The sequence below is a fragment of the Pseudonaja textilis genome, chromosome 11 (assembly GCF_049901715.1).
Source record: "Pseudonaja textilis isolate UNSWEBS1 chromosome 11, rPseTex1.2, whole genome shotgun sequence".
Classification (NCBI taxonomy): domain Eukaryota; kingdom Metazoa; phylum Chordata; class Lepidosauria; order Squamata; family Elapidae; genus Pseudonaja; species Pseudonaja textilis.
In genome coordinates this window covers 3,450,373-3,469,265 of record NC_142000.1, presented here as the reverse complement: position 1 = coordinate 3,469,265, position 18,893 = coordinate 3,450,373, and the positions used below count along the sequence as shown (strand labels likewise).

Sequence of the window (18,893 nt, the reverse complement as noted above, 5' to 3'; positions counted from 1 at the left end):
TTGTCGTAGAGGGACGCTATGTTTCCTCCCTTGATTGCTACAATAGAATAGAAAATAGCATAGAATAGCATAGAATACACCATAGAATAGAGGAGAGGAGGGTAGGATAGGATAGGATAGGATAGGATAGGATAGGATAGGATAGGATAGGATAGGATAGGATAGGATAGAATAACTTTATTGTCAGTTTGAATGTGCATTAATCACCATACATTAAAATGAAATTTCGTTGCGTGCAGCAATTTCGTTGCATTTCAAGGAGAAATGAAAGCAGGAATCTGTTATGGTTGCTGAAAACGGAGGGGTGAGGCAAATACCTTACAAGGTCACGCAGAAAGGAAAAACAGATGGAATTAAAACAGCATGAGAAAGATCGATTTACACAGATGGTTTATTTAGTCTTTTATCTCATATGTGGTTATTAAACTCAAGAATTACTTTTCAAACAAATTCCCCATGATAGTGCGAGGTAGAATTCTGGCATTCAGAAGCCAGTATCTGACTTGTAACCGGAAAAAGATTGTGTTTTTGAGATTAACCCGTTGCTTTTTCTTTTGTCTTGACCTTTTTACCGTGTGCCCTGTGTGTCTGCAAACCCGTTCCTTGGCGGCTATCTGTTCCTTCACAGAGAGGAAATGCTAATTTGCTTCTTCAACCACAACCGTTTGATAAGCCCCAAAACTTGCTGCTGTTTTTTAGTTTCCTGGAGGAAAAATATATTCATTCTGCCTTTTTGGAATTCAAGCCAGGGGTACAGATTTGTTCAGTCAAACCTTTCTGCCTGCCACTTTTGGCAGCTATTCCTCGTTCTGTAAATTGGGAAAAACTTTAATGCCTAGAGCAACTTTGTAATTTGTGTGTGTGTGTGTTGATTGGGGGTGGTTGTCGTGCATTTTAATCTGCTCAGAGAGCATGCGCTCTTGGGCAGATTAAAACAAAAGTCCAATCGTATTTTGGCTACAAAGCATAGGGCCATGTTGGATCAAACAAATATACTAGTCATCATTATGTTTCCCCACAGCTATCTGGAAGGTCACTAAGAATTAGGGTGTGTAGTTCGGATTCAGAGACAGGCTGTTTCTGCTCTGACAGTGACCTTAGCAGGCATTCATGGCTGGACGTTTGGTTTATTTCCTACACACACACACACACACACACAGAGAGAGAGAGAGAGGGAGAGATTGAGAGAGACCAAGACCGAGACCAAGACCACTTCTGAGTTATTCCAGTTGGCAGCTGTTCCATTTTCTGAATAGCAAAATTCCAGAACGCACGTATGTCCTAGGTGATTTTCCTTTCTATTAATCTTCAGAATTTCCCATCGTCCAGTTTAACTGGTTGTCCTTGGGTTCTCTTGGTGTAGAAGACGTTGTGTATTCCCTGCACAAATGCAATATAGAATATATCTCTATCATGTCTCTGTTACTTTTTAACCGCCTGCAGTCCAAATGCTTTTGACTTTCCTGGGAAAGATTCCGTCCGATTTTCTGTGTCTCCATTCTTTTCATGGGTAGCCTGTGTTCGTCAGTTTATCCCAAAGTAGCCTGTTTTGTTGACGAGAATTTTCAGCGCAGTGAATACATTTCAGAGAATGTCAAACATTAAGCTGGGACTGGAAACCCGTTTGAAGTTCGAAGTAGGCAGTGTGGATGAGATTTTTTTTTCTTATTCTTTTTTTTCCACTTTTGAGTCATTATTGACTCCTGGCAACCGCCTGGACAAGTCCCTGCATTTTTCTTGGCAAGATTTTGGAAATTGTTTGCCACTGTCTTCTTCCCAGGGCTGAGAGAGAGTGACTGGCCCAAAGTCACCCAGCTGGCTTGGTGCCTAAACTAGAACTAGAACTCATAACTTCCTATTTCTTTCTAGCCTGATGCTTTAACCCAGAGGTCTCCAAACTTGGCAACTTTAAGACTTGTGGACTTCAACTCCCAGAATTCTCCGGCCGGAGTATTCTGGGAGTTGAAGTCCGCAAGTCTTACAGTTGCCAAATTTGGAGACCTCTGCTTTAACCACTAAACAAACTGGCTCTTAAAATGGAATTAGCCCCGTGAAAAGTCCAAATCACTACAAATAAATGTATTATCTACTTTTAGAAGAGGTATTGTAATTGTTTCTCAATATGATGATTGTAGAAACACGAGAATTCTGCTGTGCGGAATTTATGAATTTCAGACTGAGGTACTGAGGAACTCAATAGCCCTAGCAAAGTGCAGAGTCGCTGAGATTTTTAGCACTAGATATTATAACTCTCCCAACATGCCTCTGTATGTAAGCATTTGGGATTTGAATTCATGAAATTGAGAAGCACATTTGTGATGATTGTATGTGTGAATAAAGGAGAATATTTGTAGCTCAGGGTTGAAATGAGGAGTCTTTTGTGCTCCCTGAGCTTAGTTATTTTCTTGCAGATGTTTCATGACTCAACTAGGTTACCCATCAGTGCTCGAAGGGAGTAGGGTGGAGTGGAGGAGGAAGAGGAGAAGGTCTGTGAGATCCTTGATGCTCTCTGAGCTTGGTTCTGTTTTCTTGCAGACATTTCATGACCCAAATTAGGTAATGCGTATCTTATGGGGCCTTTCAGGAGTTGATTGAATAGGCTTTTCCGCCTGCCGCTTTCTTCGGCTGGTTCCACATCTTCTGGGCTGAAGCTTTATGGGAATCGTGCAGGCAGCCCAGTTCCCACTTCCAGAGATCCTGCAGTCAGAACTCAAAATGGGGCACCAAATCGAAAGGATGGAAGGAACGGCTTCTGCTATAACGTCCTTTTTCCCTTTTCTGTCTTTCATCCCTCTGGCAGAGTCACCAAGGAAGTCGACGCCGCTTCGAAGGAAGCCCAGCTCTTTCGGAAACAGCAGGAGCCGAAAGGGTCAACCCAGACATCTCATCCAACTGTTTCAGGGTAAGATCCCAAGAAAGGGCTGTGCATCCAGCGCAGGAATGCCGGGAGGGAATTGCAATGGCATCTTTCGAACCAGAGGGGATTTTGCCTGACTCGCTTAGAGCCTCCTGGATGTCACTCAACCAGGGAGATCCCTCCTGGAGATCACTCAACCTAGAAAGGAAATGGATGGGTGCACTGGAGCAGTTTTATTTTGGCGGGGGAGGGAAGATTCGCACACTGGTATTGTCAGCCATCCCAACTTGGCGAGTTAGACAAGAAAGACTCTTGACTCCATCTGTGGTGAAAGTACATTTTACTAAAGCCAAACGGTTACAGAAGAAGCAACGCCAGATCTGGCTTTTCGCACCGGTTAACTCTTCCCTTCTCCCCACCTTCTTCCACTTCCACTGCCAGGAAATTCCTCCTTATTTCCAGGTTGCTTCTCTCCTTGATTAATTTTCCATCCATTGCTGCTTCTCTTGCCTTCTGGTGGAGAATAGGTTGGCCCCCTTTTCTCTGTGGCAGCCCTCAAATATTGGAACGCTGCTATCATGTCGCCCCTTAGTCCTTCTTTTCATTAAACTAGACATACCTAATGTTTTAACCTCCGGTGCCCTAGTCATTAATGTTTCCGAGGCCGGATAAAGGCTTCGCTTTTTGTTTTTATTTCCACGTATTCCACGTGTCTTTCTACAGCAGGCCCTGTTGCTGTAATAGGCAGGACCTTCCATACCAATGAGTTTGCAATTTGGAAAAAGAGTTCAGTCATGTTCCATCTAATCCTGCTCAGTTTGGATAATCCTAGTTAGCCTGAGTGCTGGATCTATCCTACATTTGCCAGTATCCTTATCCCAAATGGCTGCTTGTGATTGATGGGAATTGTAGCCAGATATTTGTAGGGTGCGGGGCTGAGAATTTATTTGTCTGTTTGTATCCTGCTTTTTATTACTTTTTACAAATAACTCAAAGTGGTGCACACAGATCTTCCTCCTATTTTTCCCCTCAGCAACCCCTGTGGGTTGGGCTGAGAGGAAGCCACTGGCCCAGTCACCCAGGTGGTTTTCATGACTAAGGTGGGACTTGAACTCACAGCTTCCCACTTTCTAATCCAGTGCTTTAAACACTAGACCAAATATGGTTTTCAAATGTCCTGAGGCACCTTAAACGCTCACAATCTTCTGCACGTGCAAATAATTTAAGTAGTTAGATAATATAATCTGAGGCTGGAGTCACACAGCATGCTAAAAACTAGGGGTTTTTTTTCCTCTTCTTATTTCTGTTCCCATGCATCCAATTCTCAGATACTGCTGGGACAAGCCCTTGCAGTTTTCTTGCCAAGTGGTTAGAAGTGCTTTGCCATTGCTTCCTTCTTAGGACGTAGAGAGAGTGACCGGCCCAAGATCATCCAGCTGGCTTTGTGCGTAATGCAAGATTAGAACTCAGAATCTCCTGGTTTCCAGCCTGAGGCCTTAACCACAATGCCAGACTGGCTTTCAAAAACTAGTGAACAGAACGTAATTGCTACGTTCAGAGAACATGCTTCATCTAAAAGCAAATTATCTCATACTCCAGCATGTTTTCCACAGTGCAGTGACTCAGTGCCTGGCTTCCCACAACTGGCCAGATCTTGTATTGGAGTACGGATAGTCCTGGACCCACAACCACCATTGAGCCCGACATTTATTTTGTTAAATAAGACATTTGTAAAGTGAGTTTTGGCCCATTTTACGATCTTTCTAGCCACCGTTGTTAAGTCAATCATTGCAATTGTTGAGTTAGTAGCACGGTTGTTAAGTGAATCTGGCTTCCCCATTCGCTTTTGTCAGAAGGTCCCAAAAGGGAATCCCATGGCCCCGGGACACTGCAGCCGTCATAAATATGATCCAGTTGCCAAGTATCCAAATTTTGATCACGTGGCCATGGGGATGCTGCACCCGTCATAAGTGTGAAACGTGGTCAAGAGTCCCTTCTTTTTCAGTGTAACTTTGATCAGCCACTGTTGTAAGTCTAGGGCCGCCTGTAGTCTTATCAGGAACCCACCCCACGTGTTTGCGGAAATCATCACTCTGCACATGGAGCGTGGAGTCTATGCAACAAATAAATTCCTGCTCTACAGAGCGGAGAGTTGGTCTCAGACAGACAGCCACTTGGGAGGGAGGGGGGGGGGGGGGGGGGGGGGGGGGGGGGGGGGGGGGGGGGGGGGGGGGGGGGGGGGGGGGGGGGGGGGGGGGGGTTTTTTTTTTTTTTTTGGGTGTTTTTTTTTTTTTTTGTTGGTTTGGTGTTTTTGGGGGGGGTGGGTTTGGGGGGGGGGGGGGGGGGGGGGGGGGGGGGGGGGGGGGAGGGAGCAACATGAATTGTGTGGCTTACGAGGGAGGAAAGGGCCCTGATTCCCTTCATTAGCTGCAGCTGGGAAGATGGTGTTTAAAAAGGGAGGTCGCACACAGTAACTAGTTGAAAGCAAATTGTGAGTTATCTTTTATTGTCGAGGCTTATCTGGGTTCCTGGTGTTTTCCCAACTGCGTGTGTTTTGTTGGCCTTTGAAGTCTGCAAATTGCTTCTCCTGCCCTGTCCAGTTAATTGCTGCAGCGTGATTTGTGTGGATTTTTATTTACAGTCTGTATGTACTCTGTTTTCGGACTGAATTTCCTCCACTTAAAGACTGTTCTTGGGAGATTTTTTTCTCCAGCCGAAGGTAACCTGGACATTGGGAGCAAAGTTGGTGGTATTAAGGGGACTTTTCTTACTTATGTGACTGTGTTGCCTTTGTGCCACGCCCCTTTGGGTCATCACACTGGGTTGACAAAATCAGAAATGAGGAGGTGATAAGCCACCTGAGAAAGCAAAGGGAAATCAAAACCAGTGGTGGTATTTTACCGGTTTGGCCCGGTTTTGCCGAGCCAGTAGCACCGATGAGCAGCGGAGACCAAAGCAGTTTTCTCTGCTGTTGGGGCCACCCGCCCACCTGGGCTCTCATACTCTCCTTTATCCTCTGCTTTTGAAGCACAGCTGCTTTGCGCGGCACAGCAGAGTGCCGTGCGTCAGCTGCTGAAGCAACCGGGAGATCGCAGGCTTGCAGGAGGTGAGTTGGAACGCAAAGCACACCCACCAAACTGGTGGTAAAACTTGTGGAATTTCACCACTGATCAAAACCATAAAAAAGCGAAGGTTAGAGTATTTCCGACATCGGATGCGATACCCGGAAAATACAGCCTCCTTCACTGAATCCTTCAGGCAAACGAGGTCCAGGCAAAAGAAGAACATCGTGGCTTCAAAATGTAAGGGGCCGGTTTGGACAAAACTCAGCAGCCCTTTTTCGTGTGGCTGTTGATAAAAACAGGATTGCCAACATCTGATGGCGGATGTGGAAGAAGGAGGAGGAGGAGGAGGAGAAGAAGCACCAGCCACCAGGGGTCGCAAAAGCTCACCTGGTCATCTTGAGCCTTTAAGGCAGCTGTTGTCCCGGTGATGTCACAACTCACAAGCCGGCCAGATTTAATTCACCACTGGAAATCTCCTTTGTCAAGCTAGAGTGGACCTCGGCGTCCCTCAGCTGCACAATCGGAGCCATTCTGCGAAGGAATGGAATCGATGAAATAAATAGGTTGCTCTAGACGAGAGATGCGACGCTTTGTTAGTCTCAGTTGAAGGACAGGGCAGAGCCTTGAAGTCTAAACCCAGGGATCCAGTGGCAGGATTTCTGAGACGGCCCCCTGCTTCATTCTGAGCTCGTTTTTGAGGAATCTATTTTGGAACTTGGGTTTTGTTTTTTTATCCTTTTGGCTGTCCCGGCTGGTGGCCATCTGTGGAATTCATTTCCTGTGGGCTTAACAAACCATGGCTCCGTCTGTACACGGCTTTGGATTTAGCTCAGTGTTTTTGCTGGATTTGAGTGTAGAATTTAGAATAAACTAGAGCTGGAAGGTCGTCTAGTCCAGCCCCCTGCTCGAGCAGGAGAGAACCTGTGCCATTTCAGACAAGAGACTGTCCAGTCTCTTCTTAAAAACCTCCAGGGATGGAGCCCCCACAGTTTCTGGAGGCAAGCTGATCCAACATGTGCTCATTGTTAGGAAGTTTCTCCTTAATTCCAGATTGCTTCTCTCCTTGATTGGAATAGAATTAGAAATAGAATTAGAATTAGAATAGAAATAGAATAGAATAACCTCTACCATCTCAGACAAGTGTCTGTCCAGTCTCTTCTTCAAAACCTCCAGTGATGGATCACCCACGATTTCTGGAGACGAGTTGGTCCACCTGTCCTTTCATGGATTTAGAGCAGAGGTATCCAACCTTGGCAGCTTTAAGACTTCTGGATTTCAATTCCCAGAAGGAATTTTGGGAGTTGATGTCCACAAATCTTAATCCCCAAATCTTGGACATCCTTGATTTAGTGCCGGGGTGACAAAAGACGAAATGATTGGATCCGGTCCCTGGGGCCATGCTGGAAAATGTAAGAGGCCAGCCCGCATGCAGGGGTGGGATTCTACCGGTTTGGTCCAGTTCAGGCAAACCACTACGAGGATCAGCTGGGAGCGGACCCATTTGGTTTGCTCTGATGATCAGCTGTTGGGGCCCACCTGGGATCTAGGCTGTTCTTTATTTCCTGTTTTTTAAGCTCAGCTGATAGGCGTGGCGCAGCAGATTGCCGCACATCAGCTGTTTAACCCACAGGGATTGCTGGAGAAGGTCAGTAGCGAAAGCTCCATGCGTCGTTACACCGGTTGAGTCGCACCCTCGCCCACATGCCTTTGGCCCGGTCTGCCCAAGGTGAAGAGGAAACATGCCGGCAGTTTGGGGAGTGGCCTCAAGCTGGCCACACCCACCTGCCCCAGGTCAACCCCAGCCCTGAAGGGGCCTTCAATGAAATTGAGTTTGACACCCCTAAGTGGATTTGGCTTGGGGCTGCAACTTCTTCACCCCTTTCCAACCTGGACAAGGAGTAGCAATTAGCAAAGGAAGGCAGACTCGTTCAAGTAAGCAGCCACGGATGGAGGAGGAGGAGGGAGGAGGAGGAGGAGGAGAATAGCGTCGAGCATCTGTCTTTCATTAAACTGCTCGGCACTTTGTGGAAACCGGGAGCACAGCTACAAAGCACCAGCCAAAAGGGGAGCTGTGCCAGAAAATGCGCCTGGGAACCAAATCCAGCTTCTGCACTTCAGAGGCATCTCAAAGACACGGTGTGCTAGACTCCAAGGAGCAGCCCCAGAGCAAGGATCTTGCAAGAGCTTTTGGGCAACCCTGACCTGGAGCAGTCTGAAAAGGTAGCGCGCGCCGGTTCAGCAGTGCCCTGGCAGAAGCAATACAGATCATCCTCGATTTAGATCCATTCGTTTAGTGAATGTTCAAAGTTACGACGGCACTGAAAAAAAGCGATTGCGGACGGTTTTCACACCGTTGCAACATCCTTGTGGTTAGGTGATCAAAATTCAGATGCTTGGCACCTGGCATGAGAGTCAAACTCTCCCGAGATCATGTGATCGTCATTTGCAACCTTCCCAGCTGGCTTCCAACAAGCAAAGTCAATGGACGAAGCCAGATTCGCTTAACAACGGTCTGAGTCACATAACAACTGCAGTGGTTTAAATAATAATATAATAATGGTAAATAACAACAGCAGCCATGTCCAAGAATTTTACAAAACACGTCAAATCAATTGCAGCTTCCTGCAATAACACCAGCGGAACTGCAAAACTACTCGGAACATTGTACATTTTCAGAAGATACTTGGTTGATGTCTAGGATGCTGGCAGCAACTCATATCAACCATCAGAGCCAGTCAATGATATTTGTGATGCATTTTTAAATGTCCAGTCAACTGGGTTTCATATTTAATGAATAAAAGAGCTAATTAATAGCTTTGGAAGGCACCTTGTAGGTCATCTAGTCCAACCCCCACCCACCCAAGCAGGAGACTCTACACCATTCCTGGCAGATGGCAGTCCAGTCTCTTCTGGAAAGCCTCCAGGGGTGAAGCTCCCACAATTTCCGAAGGCAACTTCTGTTCCATGGGTGGATTGTTCTCACTGTCAGAAAATTCTTCCTCATTTTCAGGTTGAATCTCTCCTTGTTCAGTTTCCATCCATTATTCTTTATCTGGCCTTCAGGTGCTTTGGAAAATAGCTGGACCCCTTCCTCCTCTCTGTGGCAGCCCCTCAAATATCGAAACCCTGCTATCATGATTTGCTTAGCAGTGGTGGGGGAAAAAATGTTATAAAATGGGGTAAAACTCACTTAACCAGGGATCCTCAGACTTTCCGGCTTTGCAGACCGGCCAGGGGAGGGGAGAGGGTATGGTTGAACACATGAGAGGTGGCCGAGTGTGCCCGTATGCGCAGCTCCATTTCCACAAGCAGCAGGCACACATGTTTGCCACTCACACCAGTGGAGCAGCGTGCGCTCGCCCACGCAAGCGGAGCTGTGCACACGTATGTCTTCATCTGCTGCTTCCACGGGCCGCAGCCCTGAGGTTGGGGACCCCTGAACCTAACTGCCTTGCTTAGCAATGGGGTCACGGGGAGCTCCATTTCGGTCGTAAGTCGAGTTCCCCTTCCCTTACATGGCTTTATAAGGGAAGGGGTGGGGGAAAGGGGTTCTCCTCCAACTCTCAGATCTTTTGAGAGCAAACCGGATGTTGAGTGCTAAATTCCTCACCGGGGGCGTTGTAAGCCCAGTGAGCCTGTCAGTCTGGGGTGAGAAAGTTCTCTGGGAAAGGTCGCTGGTCTGTCCTTCACCCCTCCCCCCTCCCAGGGTGGTCGCCAGATTCCTCGTCTAAACAAGCCCCCTTTCCCATCTGGGAGGACAGGCCTGCTTTCCAAAGCCTCTGTCTTCCTTCTTGTTGCTAATAAAGACCGCAAGAAGCAGTGTCCAACGCCCCGCTTGGTCAGTTAGAAAAGAAAGGCTCTCGCGCCCATGGTTAGCCCAAGGTCCCCTTAACTAAAGCCAAGTGGCCACAGAAGAAGCAAAGCCGGATCTGGGGTTTTCACGCCCAAAGCATCTGGTTAACTTTTCCCTTGTTCCCACCAGTGGCGCCCTAAGCACTGACAAATCTTGGTGCCATACTGTAACATCCTGTACAAACAAAGCCAAGCTTAGAATAGAATAGAACAAAATAGAATAGAAATAGAAATAAGGGATGAAGAATAGAACAGAACAGAACAAAATAAAATAGAGGGATGAAGAATAGAGTAGAGTAGAGTAGAGTAGAGTAGAGTAGAGTAGAGTAGAGTAGAGTAGAGTAGAGTAGAGTAGAAAGAGAAGAGAAGAGAAGAGAAGAGAAGAGAAGATAGAATTGAATTGAATTGAATTGAATTGAATTGAATTCTTTATTGGCCAAGTGATTAGACACACAAGGAATTTGGTGCAAATGCTCTCAGTATACATAAAAGAAAAAATAAATTCTTTAGGAGTCGAGAATCATAAGGTATGATACTTAATGATAGTCATAGTGTACAATAAGCAATCAAATAATAGTAGGAAGCAGTCAATATAAATTGTAAGGATACAATCGACGTCACAAGTGGGAGGGGATGGGTGATAAGGAGTGATGAGAAGATTAATAGTAATAGAAGTGCAGACTTTGTAAAGAGTTGGAGGGGGGGTCCTCGTTTGACCCACCTCGGAAGGACGGAAGGCTGAGTCAACCTGGAGCCTGTTGAGATTCGAACTGGCAAATTGCAGGCAGCCGGCAGGTTGCAGAAGTAGCCCTGCAGTACTGCACTCTCACCACTGCGCCACCGCTACGCATGGCATAGCGAGATGGGAGTCCCGACAAGCGGCTTCATTCCTGGAGGGAGCTGTGCAAGGAGCCTCAACTGAGGCCTGCCATTTTTTAATTGCTTGATTCCGCAAGGAATTTCCCCTCGAGGGAGCATCCCCTGGGATCACTTGATACACTGTGAGAGTTCTCACACGTTGCGGTCATTACGTGATCAGTTTCCGTATACCAAAACAGACCATTTTATACCAGGAGCAGAGGGGGTTGTGTGTGTGTGTGTATGGCATGACACATCCTATTGAACCCTCTTGTCATCGGTTATCGCGGCCTGAACTTCTCCTTTTGTGGCTTCATGTGACAAGCCATGGTTAAAACAAGCCATGGCTTATTGTGGCCTGCCTGCGGCATGTCTTCCAAATTTCAGACCGTACTGGGGGGTTTCTTAAAACCCAGATATTTGGTATGGGGGGCCGCCTGGAGCGTTTTCCGGGGAAAGCAGAATGGTGTTCCCAGGAATCTCATTAAAGTAACCATACATATTTCTGTACGGAGGAGCTGAGGTTGAGAGGGCCTGCTTTGTCCCAAGAGCGATTTTAAGGTTTCAGTCTGCGGTTTGTGGGTTTGCACAATTTGCTTCTTTTGTGACTACGCTCAGTTGAATTGTCACTTTTGTTCTGCTTTGTGGCAAAGGTGAAGCAGCCGCTCCTTTTAAACTGGCCCAAGGGAACTATTCTCTAGTAGAAATAATGACAAAAGTTAGAAATTTGGATATGTAAACATAGATGCCTCCCTCCCTCCATTCCTTCTTTCCTCCCTCCCTCATCCTTCCATCTTTCCAAGGTGCGTAAAATGAGGACCCAGATTGTTGAGGGCAATACGCTGAATCTGTAATCCGCTTAGAGAGGGCTGTGACAGCACTGTGAAGCGGTATATAAGTTTTAAGTGCTGTTGCTATGGCTATTTGGCACTCGGAGGAAGCGAGGAAATAAATGTTTTATCAGCACTTAGCCAGTCTGCTCATCTGAACACAGACCTCATTCCTTTAAACCAGGGGTCCCCAACCACCGGGCCGCGGACCGGTACCCATCCGTGGAACATTTTCTACCGGGCCGCCGGTTTGCTGGGCGCCGCCATCTTGTTTTGATGAGAAAGTGCTTCCGGTGAGCTTTTCCGGTTGGAAAGCGGCATTTGGGTCCTGAAGGAATCCTCGCGCCTTAGTTTCATCGAAGGAGGGCGGCTTCGAACGAAACTAAGGCGCGAGGATTCTTTCAGCACCCAAGGCAAGGCGAGCCGAGCGACCGTCCCGAAGCCCATCGACACAGGTACAAAGGAGGAGTTGAAGGTGGCGGGGAGAAGCGGGGGATGGCTGGCTGGCCAGTCGCTCGGCTCGCCTTGCCATGCTTGCTGTTGCCAGTACCGGGCTGCGGATCATTTTGTGATGCCGGTACCGGACCGTGGCACAAAAAGGGTTGGGGGCCACTGCTTTAAATTTTGTCTCCGGTTCTTGAGAAAGCTGCAGATTGGAGAAAGAGCTTCTAACTGAAGACTGAAGAAACTAGGCTTTTGGAAAAGTCACTCTTTTTTTCCTGGAAAGGTTCATTAAAATATCCTGAACTTTGGGGGCGTGTGTGCTTGTTGCTGTTTCATCGGGCTTAAGAATGCCAGTCATTTCCTTTCCAGATTTTCAGAATGGCCCGAGGTCGAAAGAAAGGAAGTTCTCCCGGGAATGCAAAACAAAATCTACTGTACAGATGTAAAGCCTCTGCTAATGGGATGACACGACTTTGCGCTCCACAGGTTTTGGGATTGATCTGCAGTGGGCCCTGTACGATTGTGCGGTGCTTTCTGTCTGCCCTCGGGGCTACCCCGCTGTCACTTAGAAGGGGGGTGGCATTTCTGACTAGTGGAGAGCCAAACTCCTCTGTAGTTACCCTTCGTTGTGCCAGTTGTGCTGAAGAATTGGTGACGGTGACATTTGGCAAGCAGCGGGGAGCCAGTGTTCGCGCAGGAGCCTGCAGAAATGGCCTTTGGGGCCTGTTTATCCTGCATTTCAAGTGCTTTACATTTTATATTAAGCGTCTCCGGTGGGATTAGGAATCCACTTGTTGAATGCAATTGGATACTGCAATTTGGGTCATTTAAAATCTTGCTGCTGTTTCACAAGGAGGCTTAAAACAGGACGCTGTGGAGGGGCAGGAAGGCTTTGGACATTAAGTAGAGAAAGTTAGAAAAACAGAGTTGGAAGGGACCTTGGAGGTCTTCTAGTCCAACCCCCTGCTCCAGCAGGAGACCCTCTACCATTTCAGATAGGTGGCTGTCCAGTCTCTTCTTAAAAGCCTCCAGAAATGGAGCAGCCCCTCCACTGGTTCCTTGTCCTCTCTGTCAGGAAGTTCCTCCTTGGTTCCAGGTTGCTTCTCTCCTTGATGAGTTTCCATCCGTTGCTTCTTGTCCTGCCCTGAGGGGCTTTCGTGTCTGTGTCCTTGATGTATGACCACAGCTGAGTCCAAAATTTTCATTGCTGAGCAAGGCAGTTAAGTGAGTCGTGCCCTATTTTATGACCTTTTCCACCCCATTAAACGAATCACTGCAGTTGCTAAGTGAATCACGCAGTCGTTAAACCTGGGGTCTGCAACCTTAAACGCTCAAAGGGCAACTTGGACCCGTTTCTCGCAGAAAAGAAAACACAGGGAGCCAATAATTTAACAACCAGTGTGACCAGGTGGACACGTGGCCAACTCCACGTCACTCACTCCCACCCAGCTACCTCCTGCTCTGGAACATGGAGCGAGCCTCCATCCCCCATCGTCACCCTTCCCTTCTCAGGCCAGGTGAGGAGTGACAGGGAGGGGAGTGGCCAGCCAATGGCGGGGTCAGCTGACAGGGAGTTGCAGCAGAGGGCCAAAAGAGCCTCAGGTTGCAGACCCCTGCGTTAAGCAAATCCAGCTTCCCCCATTGATTCCGCCTGTCAGAATCCATATGGGAAGACACTACAGAGGGTGGTGAGGACAGCACAAATATCGTGGGCTGTCCCCGGATACCACTAGATGATCTCGCTAGGGCTCGCTGCCTTGGAAGAGTGAGGAAAATTCTCCGGGACGACTCACACCCCGGTCAGCACTTCTTCACTCTCCTGCCATCCGGTAGGAGATAGAGAAGCATAGTTGTCATGCCCCTGTTGGAGTCTGACTCCGAGGGAGAGGAGGAACAGCCAACAAGGAGTGGGAGTGTGGCTCCGGAGGGTGTGGAGGAAACTGGCGAAGGGCACAGGCTGGCTGGGCATTCAGAGGAAGACCTAGACCCATCCCCTCTTCATTCTAGGGCATGCAGGGAGGAGCGGATCAGGGAGAAACATGAATGTTGTGGTCTATGGGGGAGGAAAGGGCCTTGATCCCCTTCATGGGCTGCAGCTGTGAGGAGTGTTTAAAAGGATAAACTGCAAATGGGCCAGTGCTGGAAGCAAAGTGTGAAAATATTTCTAGTCTGTCCGTTCTTATCTGAGTTTGGTGTCCTTCCCAGTGTGTGTATTTTGATATCTGTGGACGTCTTCAAGCCCTTATCCTGCCTTGTCTCAGTAATTGCTTCAGTGTGGTTTGCGTTGTTTTTTTGTCTATTTATAATTTATATGTATTTTGAGTTTGAATGGTATTTCTTCCTTTTCGCAGCTGTTTGTGGGGGAGTTTTTTGTCTCCAGTCAATGATAATTGGAGCTTTAAAGCCAAGTTGAAGGAATTAAAGAGACTTCACCTGTTTTTGTGACTGTGTTGCTTTTGTAACTCACCCTGGGTCATCACAATAGCCGGCCGCACCAACAGGCTGAAGAACAGTTTCTAGCCGTGGGCTGTCAGACTCCTGAATGGAAAATAACTTCATGTCAACATAGTACGATAGTCTTGCGGGGCTGGCACGTTGGGCAATAAGCTCAGATAGTGTAATAAGACTGGGACTCACCCTCACTGTGAGTTGTGTTCGAGGGTGTGGGGTGCACGAAGGGAGGCTCAGCCAATCTCATTGTACTCAGATTGTACTCTGACAATAAAAGTAATAATAATTACCAATGGAGATCACAGGCACCATGCAGTTGTCATAAATGGGAGCCAATTGGCAAACACCCAAATTTTGATCATGTGACCGTGAGAATTAACAATGAGATAAGATTTAGAACAATCAAAATTTCTTGCGTTAACCCTCTGATTTGCAGTGAGGATTGAGATATGAAAATACAGTGCATTCTATATACAGTAGCCATAAAATTGATAACTAAAGTGGGAACCCCAGTTCACATTTTAGAATCGGTCAGAACCTGATCTCATCTCTGTCTTGGTTCATCATCCGGAGGTGTGGATAAACCTGGTTTGAAAACCAGGCAGAGGCTGAGCCTGGCTTGCCTGTAACCCAGGATGCCCTGGGCATTTTCAGCTCCAGCTGAATCACTGTCAGTTGTAGAGCTAAGGTAGTTAGAGCCGCAGTGCAGGGTTGGCTCTAAAGACGTCCTCATTATTGAAGTTACAGATATAGATATAATTAACAGAGTTAGAAGGGACCTTGTAGGTCATCTAGTCCAACCCGCTGCCCAAGCAGGAGATCCTACACCATTTCTGACAAATGGCAGTGCAGTCCCTTCCTGAAAGCCTCCAGGGATGAAGCTCCCACAACTTCTGAAGGCAACTTCTGTTCCATGGGTTGATTGTCCTCATGTTAGAAAGTTTCTCCTTATTTCCAGGTTGAATCTCTCCTGGATTGGTTTCCATCCATTATTCCTTGTCTGGCCTTCAAAAGTGCTTTGGAAAATAGCTTGACCCCTTGCTCCTCTCTGTGGCAGCCCCTCAGATATTGGAAGACTGCTCTCATGTCTCCCCTGGACTGGGTATTCCCCAAAACATCATATAGATTTAAAACCAGAGATATTTTTTGTTGGGAATTTTACTTGAAGGTTTCAACAGAGAATTGACATATTTGATTATTAATGTTTAACTGCAGCTGGAATTATATTTGCTCAAAATTGGAAAAAATGGGAAAATTCTGATAGAGGAGGAGGAGGTGATTAAAAAATAATGGAATTTGCAGAAATGAGTAGATTAACATTAGCAATTAGAGAGCAAGAAGAAAAAGAGTATTATAAGATTTGGGATTTATTTTATCAATGGCTAGATGGAAGAGTAAGAAATTGAAGTATATTGTAATAGTAATGATTTACTATAATTGATTATTATGGAATGAATTTTAATATGAATCAAAATTAGTAAGAACTGAGATTTGCTCTAAAGGATAATGCGGATTTGAAATTAAAGTCTAATGAAGATGTAATAATAATATAATATGACATGGAAAGTTGATTAATGTAATATGAATGTAAACTTAAATCTAAGAGGAAAAGACTGTAGATGTTGTACACAGGAAATATGTACCAACCGACACACTATATAGGTTTTATTTGTTGTTTTATGTTTATGTTTGTCTATGTTGTTAAAAATAAAAAAAAATTAGAAAAAAAAAGACCACGTATTCCCAACCTCCTCTCTGGAAACAGGGGTGGTGATGAACAAACCGGGATGACATTCTGCAGAAGCACCCAGGGTGGCATCTCGTCCAACGGTTGGAGAAGTGGGCCAGTCCATCACCTCTTGCCTTTATCTTCCGCTTTACCTTGGCAGAGTGAAGCGGCCTAGCAGTATTAACAGCCTCCTGGGGAAGATGGGCTCCAAAAAGCAGAAAATGAGCACGCTGGAGAAGTCCAAGCTTGATTGGGAGAACTTCAAAGAAGAAGAAGGCATCGGCGATGAGCTGGCCATCCACAACAGAGGAAAAGATGGGTAAGGAAAAAATATGTTCTGTTCCCTTGGCAACTGCTTGATGAGTAACGCTTGCTGCTCATGCTCTCAGAAACAGTATTATTTTTCCCCCATTTTTTTTTTTAATGTTGGTGAGATTCCTCAAGAACCTCGATGCTCCACTCACCGTTCCCACCAATTTCTTAGGTTCCTGGGGCCAAAATGCAGGCATTCCGCTTAGGTTTGCAAGCAGAAGTAGAATTTGGGTCAAATCGTGGCTCTTTTAACCCAACCTATATATGGGGAACCCACTTGCCTTGGAATCAATTCAATGTCAGGATTCCAAGTAACATACCCATAACAAACAGAACTCCAAGGCAAGTAGGTTCACCTCAAAGAACAGGTTTATTGAATATATCATTTATTATGTAATGTGTCATACTGGAGACCTGTGCTTCACGACGAAACTTTGTGATCGGACTGTGCAGGAGAAATCCGGTTCACAATCCGTGGGCTCATGGTGGTTGGTGATTGAAACACATAGGGGAATATTTCTCCCGCCGCCTTGAGCCCGGAAGCGATTCCATAGGTGGTTGGCGTAGGCATTTTGGTGAGGTACCCATGTGAGGTACTATAAAGAGTCCCAGGTGGCTCCAGAGTGAAGGAGTGGAACATCTGCCGGGTTGAACTGAGGTAACGGAATGTGAGGCAAATGGCAGTTGGAAGAGATTTCTTTTCAGGTGGGGAGGAGGAGTAGAACTCCTTAGCATCAGAGCGTGTTAATAATAATAATATATGAAGTACTAATGCTCTGATGGTCATTTTGAAAAATCCTTTCTTAATGAGCACTTAGAAGCCAAGAGGAACACACGCGCCAAATTTCAAATTAGTAGGCTTTATGGTTCTGGAGATTTTGTGATGAGTGAGTGGTACTTGGCTTTTATATATCTAAAAGAATTGGCACAGACTGGTGAAAACCGACTCTAAAGGTTCCCGTGGTTTTCACCTAATTAAAAGTAAAAGTTTTCCCCTCTTTCCCAAACAAACAGTTACATGGTCCAATCAAGGTGCTGTCTGGCTGCTTGGCAAATTCACTCCTCCTCTCTTCAGCCACCTGTGGGAATGACCTTGGTTCTCAGGGGAAACTATTTTGCTTTGGCTACTAAACCCCAGCTGTTGCTATTCCCCCACCCACCACCCACCCTCACCACCATTGTAGCAACACTGAAGCCTCCAAGAGGGCCTCAGTCAGGCCAGCTTCAGAGTTGACACTTATAGGTAACAACACATACAAAAATCCCTACACAATAGTTTGGCCATTCTCAGTGAACCAAGGCTGACCTTATTGGGGCCTGATTTGGCTGTTTCAGAAGGCAACATGAATCCCAGGCTTTATCATGGTGGCATGTACGATAATATTCTTGTCAGGTGCAGGAAATTGGGAACCAGGGTGGTCCAAATGAGTATAAGTTTATTCCAGGCTACAAGAATCTGAACTACTAACGGTCAAAGCAAATTGGCGGCAGATCACAATCAACAGAATTCAGGGTGGGCTGGACTTTGACAGCCCTGCCATAAAGCAATAGCACTTCGATTTATACACCACCACTCCATAGTGTTTTACAGCACTCTCTGGATGATTTATAATGTTAGCATATTGTCCTCAACAATCTGGCTCCTCATTTTAACAACCTCAGAAGGATGGAAGGCTGAGTCAGCCATGGTCAGGATCAAACTCCCGGCAGTGGGCAGAATCAGTCTGCAATACTGCATTCTAGCCACTGCTCATCGTGCATGGATGGATGGATGGATGGATGGATGGATGGGAGGGAGGGCAATAGCACAGGCTTATATACGCTTCACAGTGCTTCACAGCCCTCTCTAAGCGTTTTACAGGATCAGCCTTATTACCCCCAACAATCTGGCTCCTCATTTTACCCACCTCAGAAAGATGGAAGGCTAAATCAACCATGGTCAGGATCAAACCCCTGGCAGTGAACAGAGTCAGCCTGCAATACTGCATTCTAACCATCAATGGATGGATGGATAGAAAGGCAATAGCACAGGCTTATATACGCTTCACAGTGCTTCACAGCCCTCTCTAAGCGTTTTACAGGATCAGCCTTATTACCCCCAACAATCTGGCTCCTCATTTTACCCACCTCAGAAGGCTGAGTCAGCCATGGTCAGGATCAAGCTCCCGGCAGTGGGCAGAATCAGTCTGCAATACTGCATTCTAGCCACTGCTCATCATGCATGCATGGATGGATGGATGGATGGATGGATGGATGGATAGATGGATGGACAATAGCACAGACTTATATACTGCTTCACAGTGCTTTATAGCCCTCTCTAGGCGGTTTACAGAGTCAGCCTCTTGCCCCCAACAATCTGGGTCCTCATTTTACCCACCTCAGAAAGATGGAAGGCTAAATCAACCATGGTCAGGATCAAACCCCTGGCAGTGAACAGAGTCAGCCTGCAATACTGCATTCTAACCATCAATGGATGGATGGATAGAAAGGCAATA

The 18,893-nt window shown here is 46.5% G+C and overlaps 1 protein-coding gene across 1 annotated transcript in view; it reads left to right on the top strand.

The window, feature by feature from the left end:
* Nucleotides 1–18,893, top strand: part of CFDP1 (chromatin remodeling protein CFDP1) — a 30,222-nt gene that overhangs the window by 7,810 nt on the left and 3,519 nt on the right. Inside the window, exons 5-6 of the mRNA XM_026714351.2 lie at nucleotides 2,801–2,902; nucleotides 16,247–16,405. Coding sequence (XP_026570136.1) covers nucleotides 2,801–2,902; nucleotides 16,247–16,405 — 261 coding nt within the window. The remainder of the gene's footprint in view (nucleotides 1–2,800; nucleotides 2,903–16,246; nucleotides 16,406–18,893) is intronic.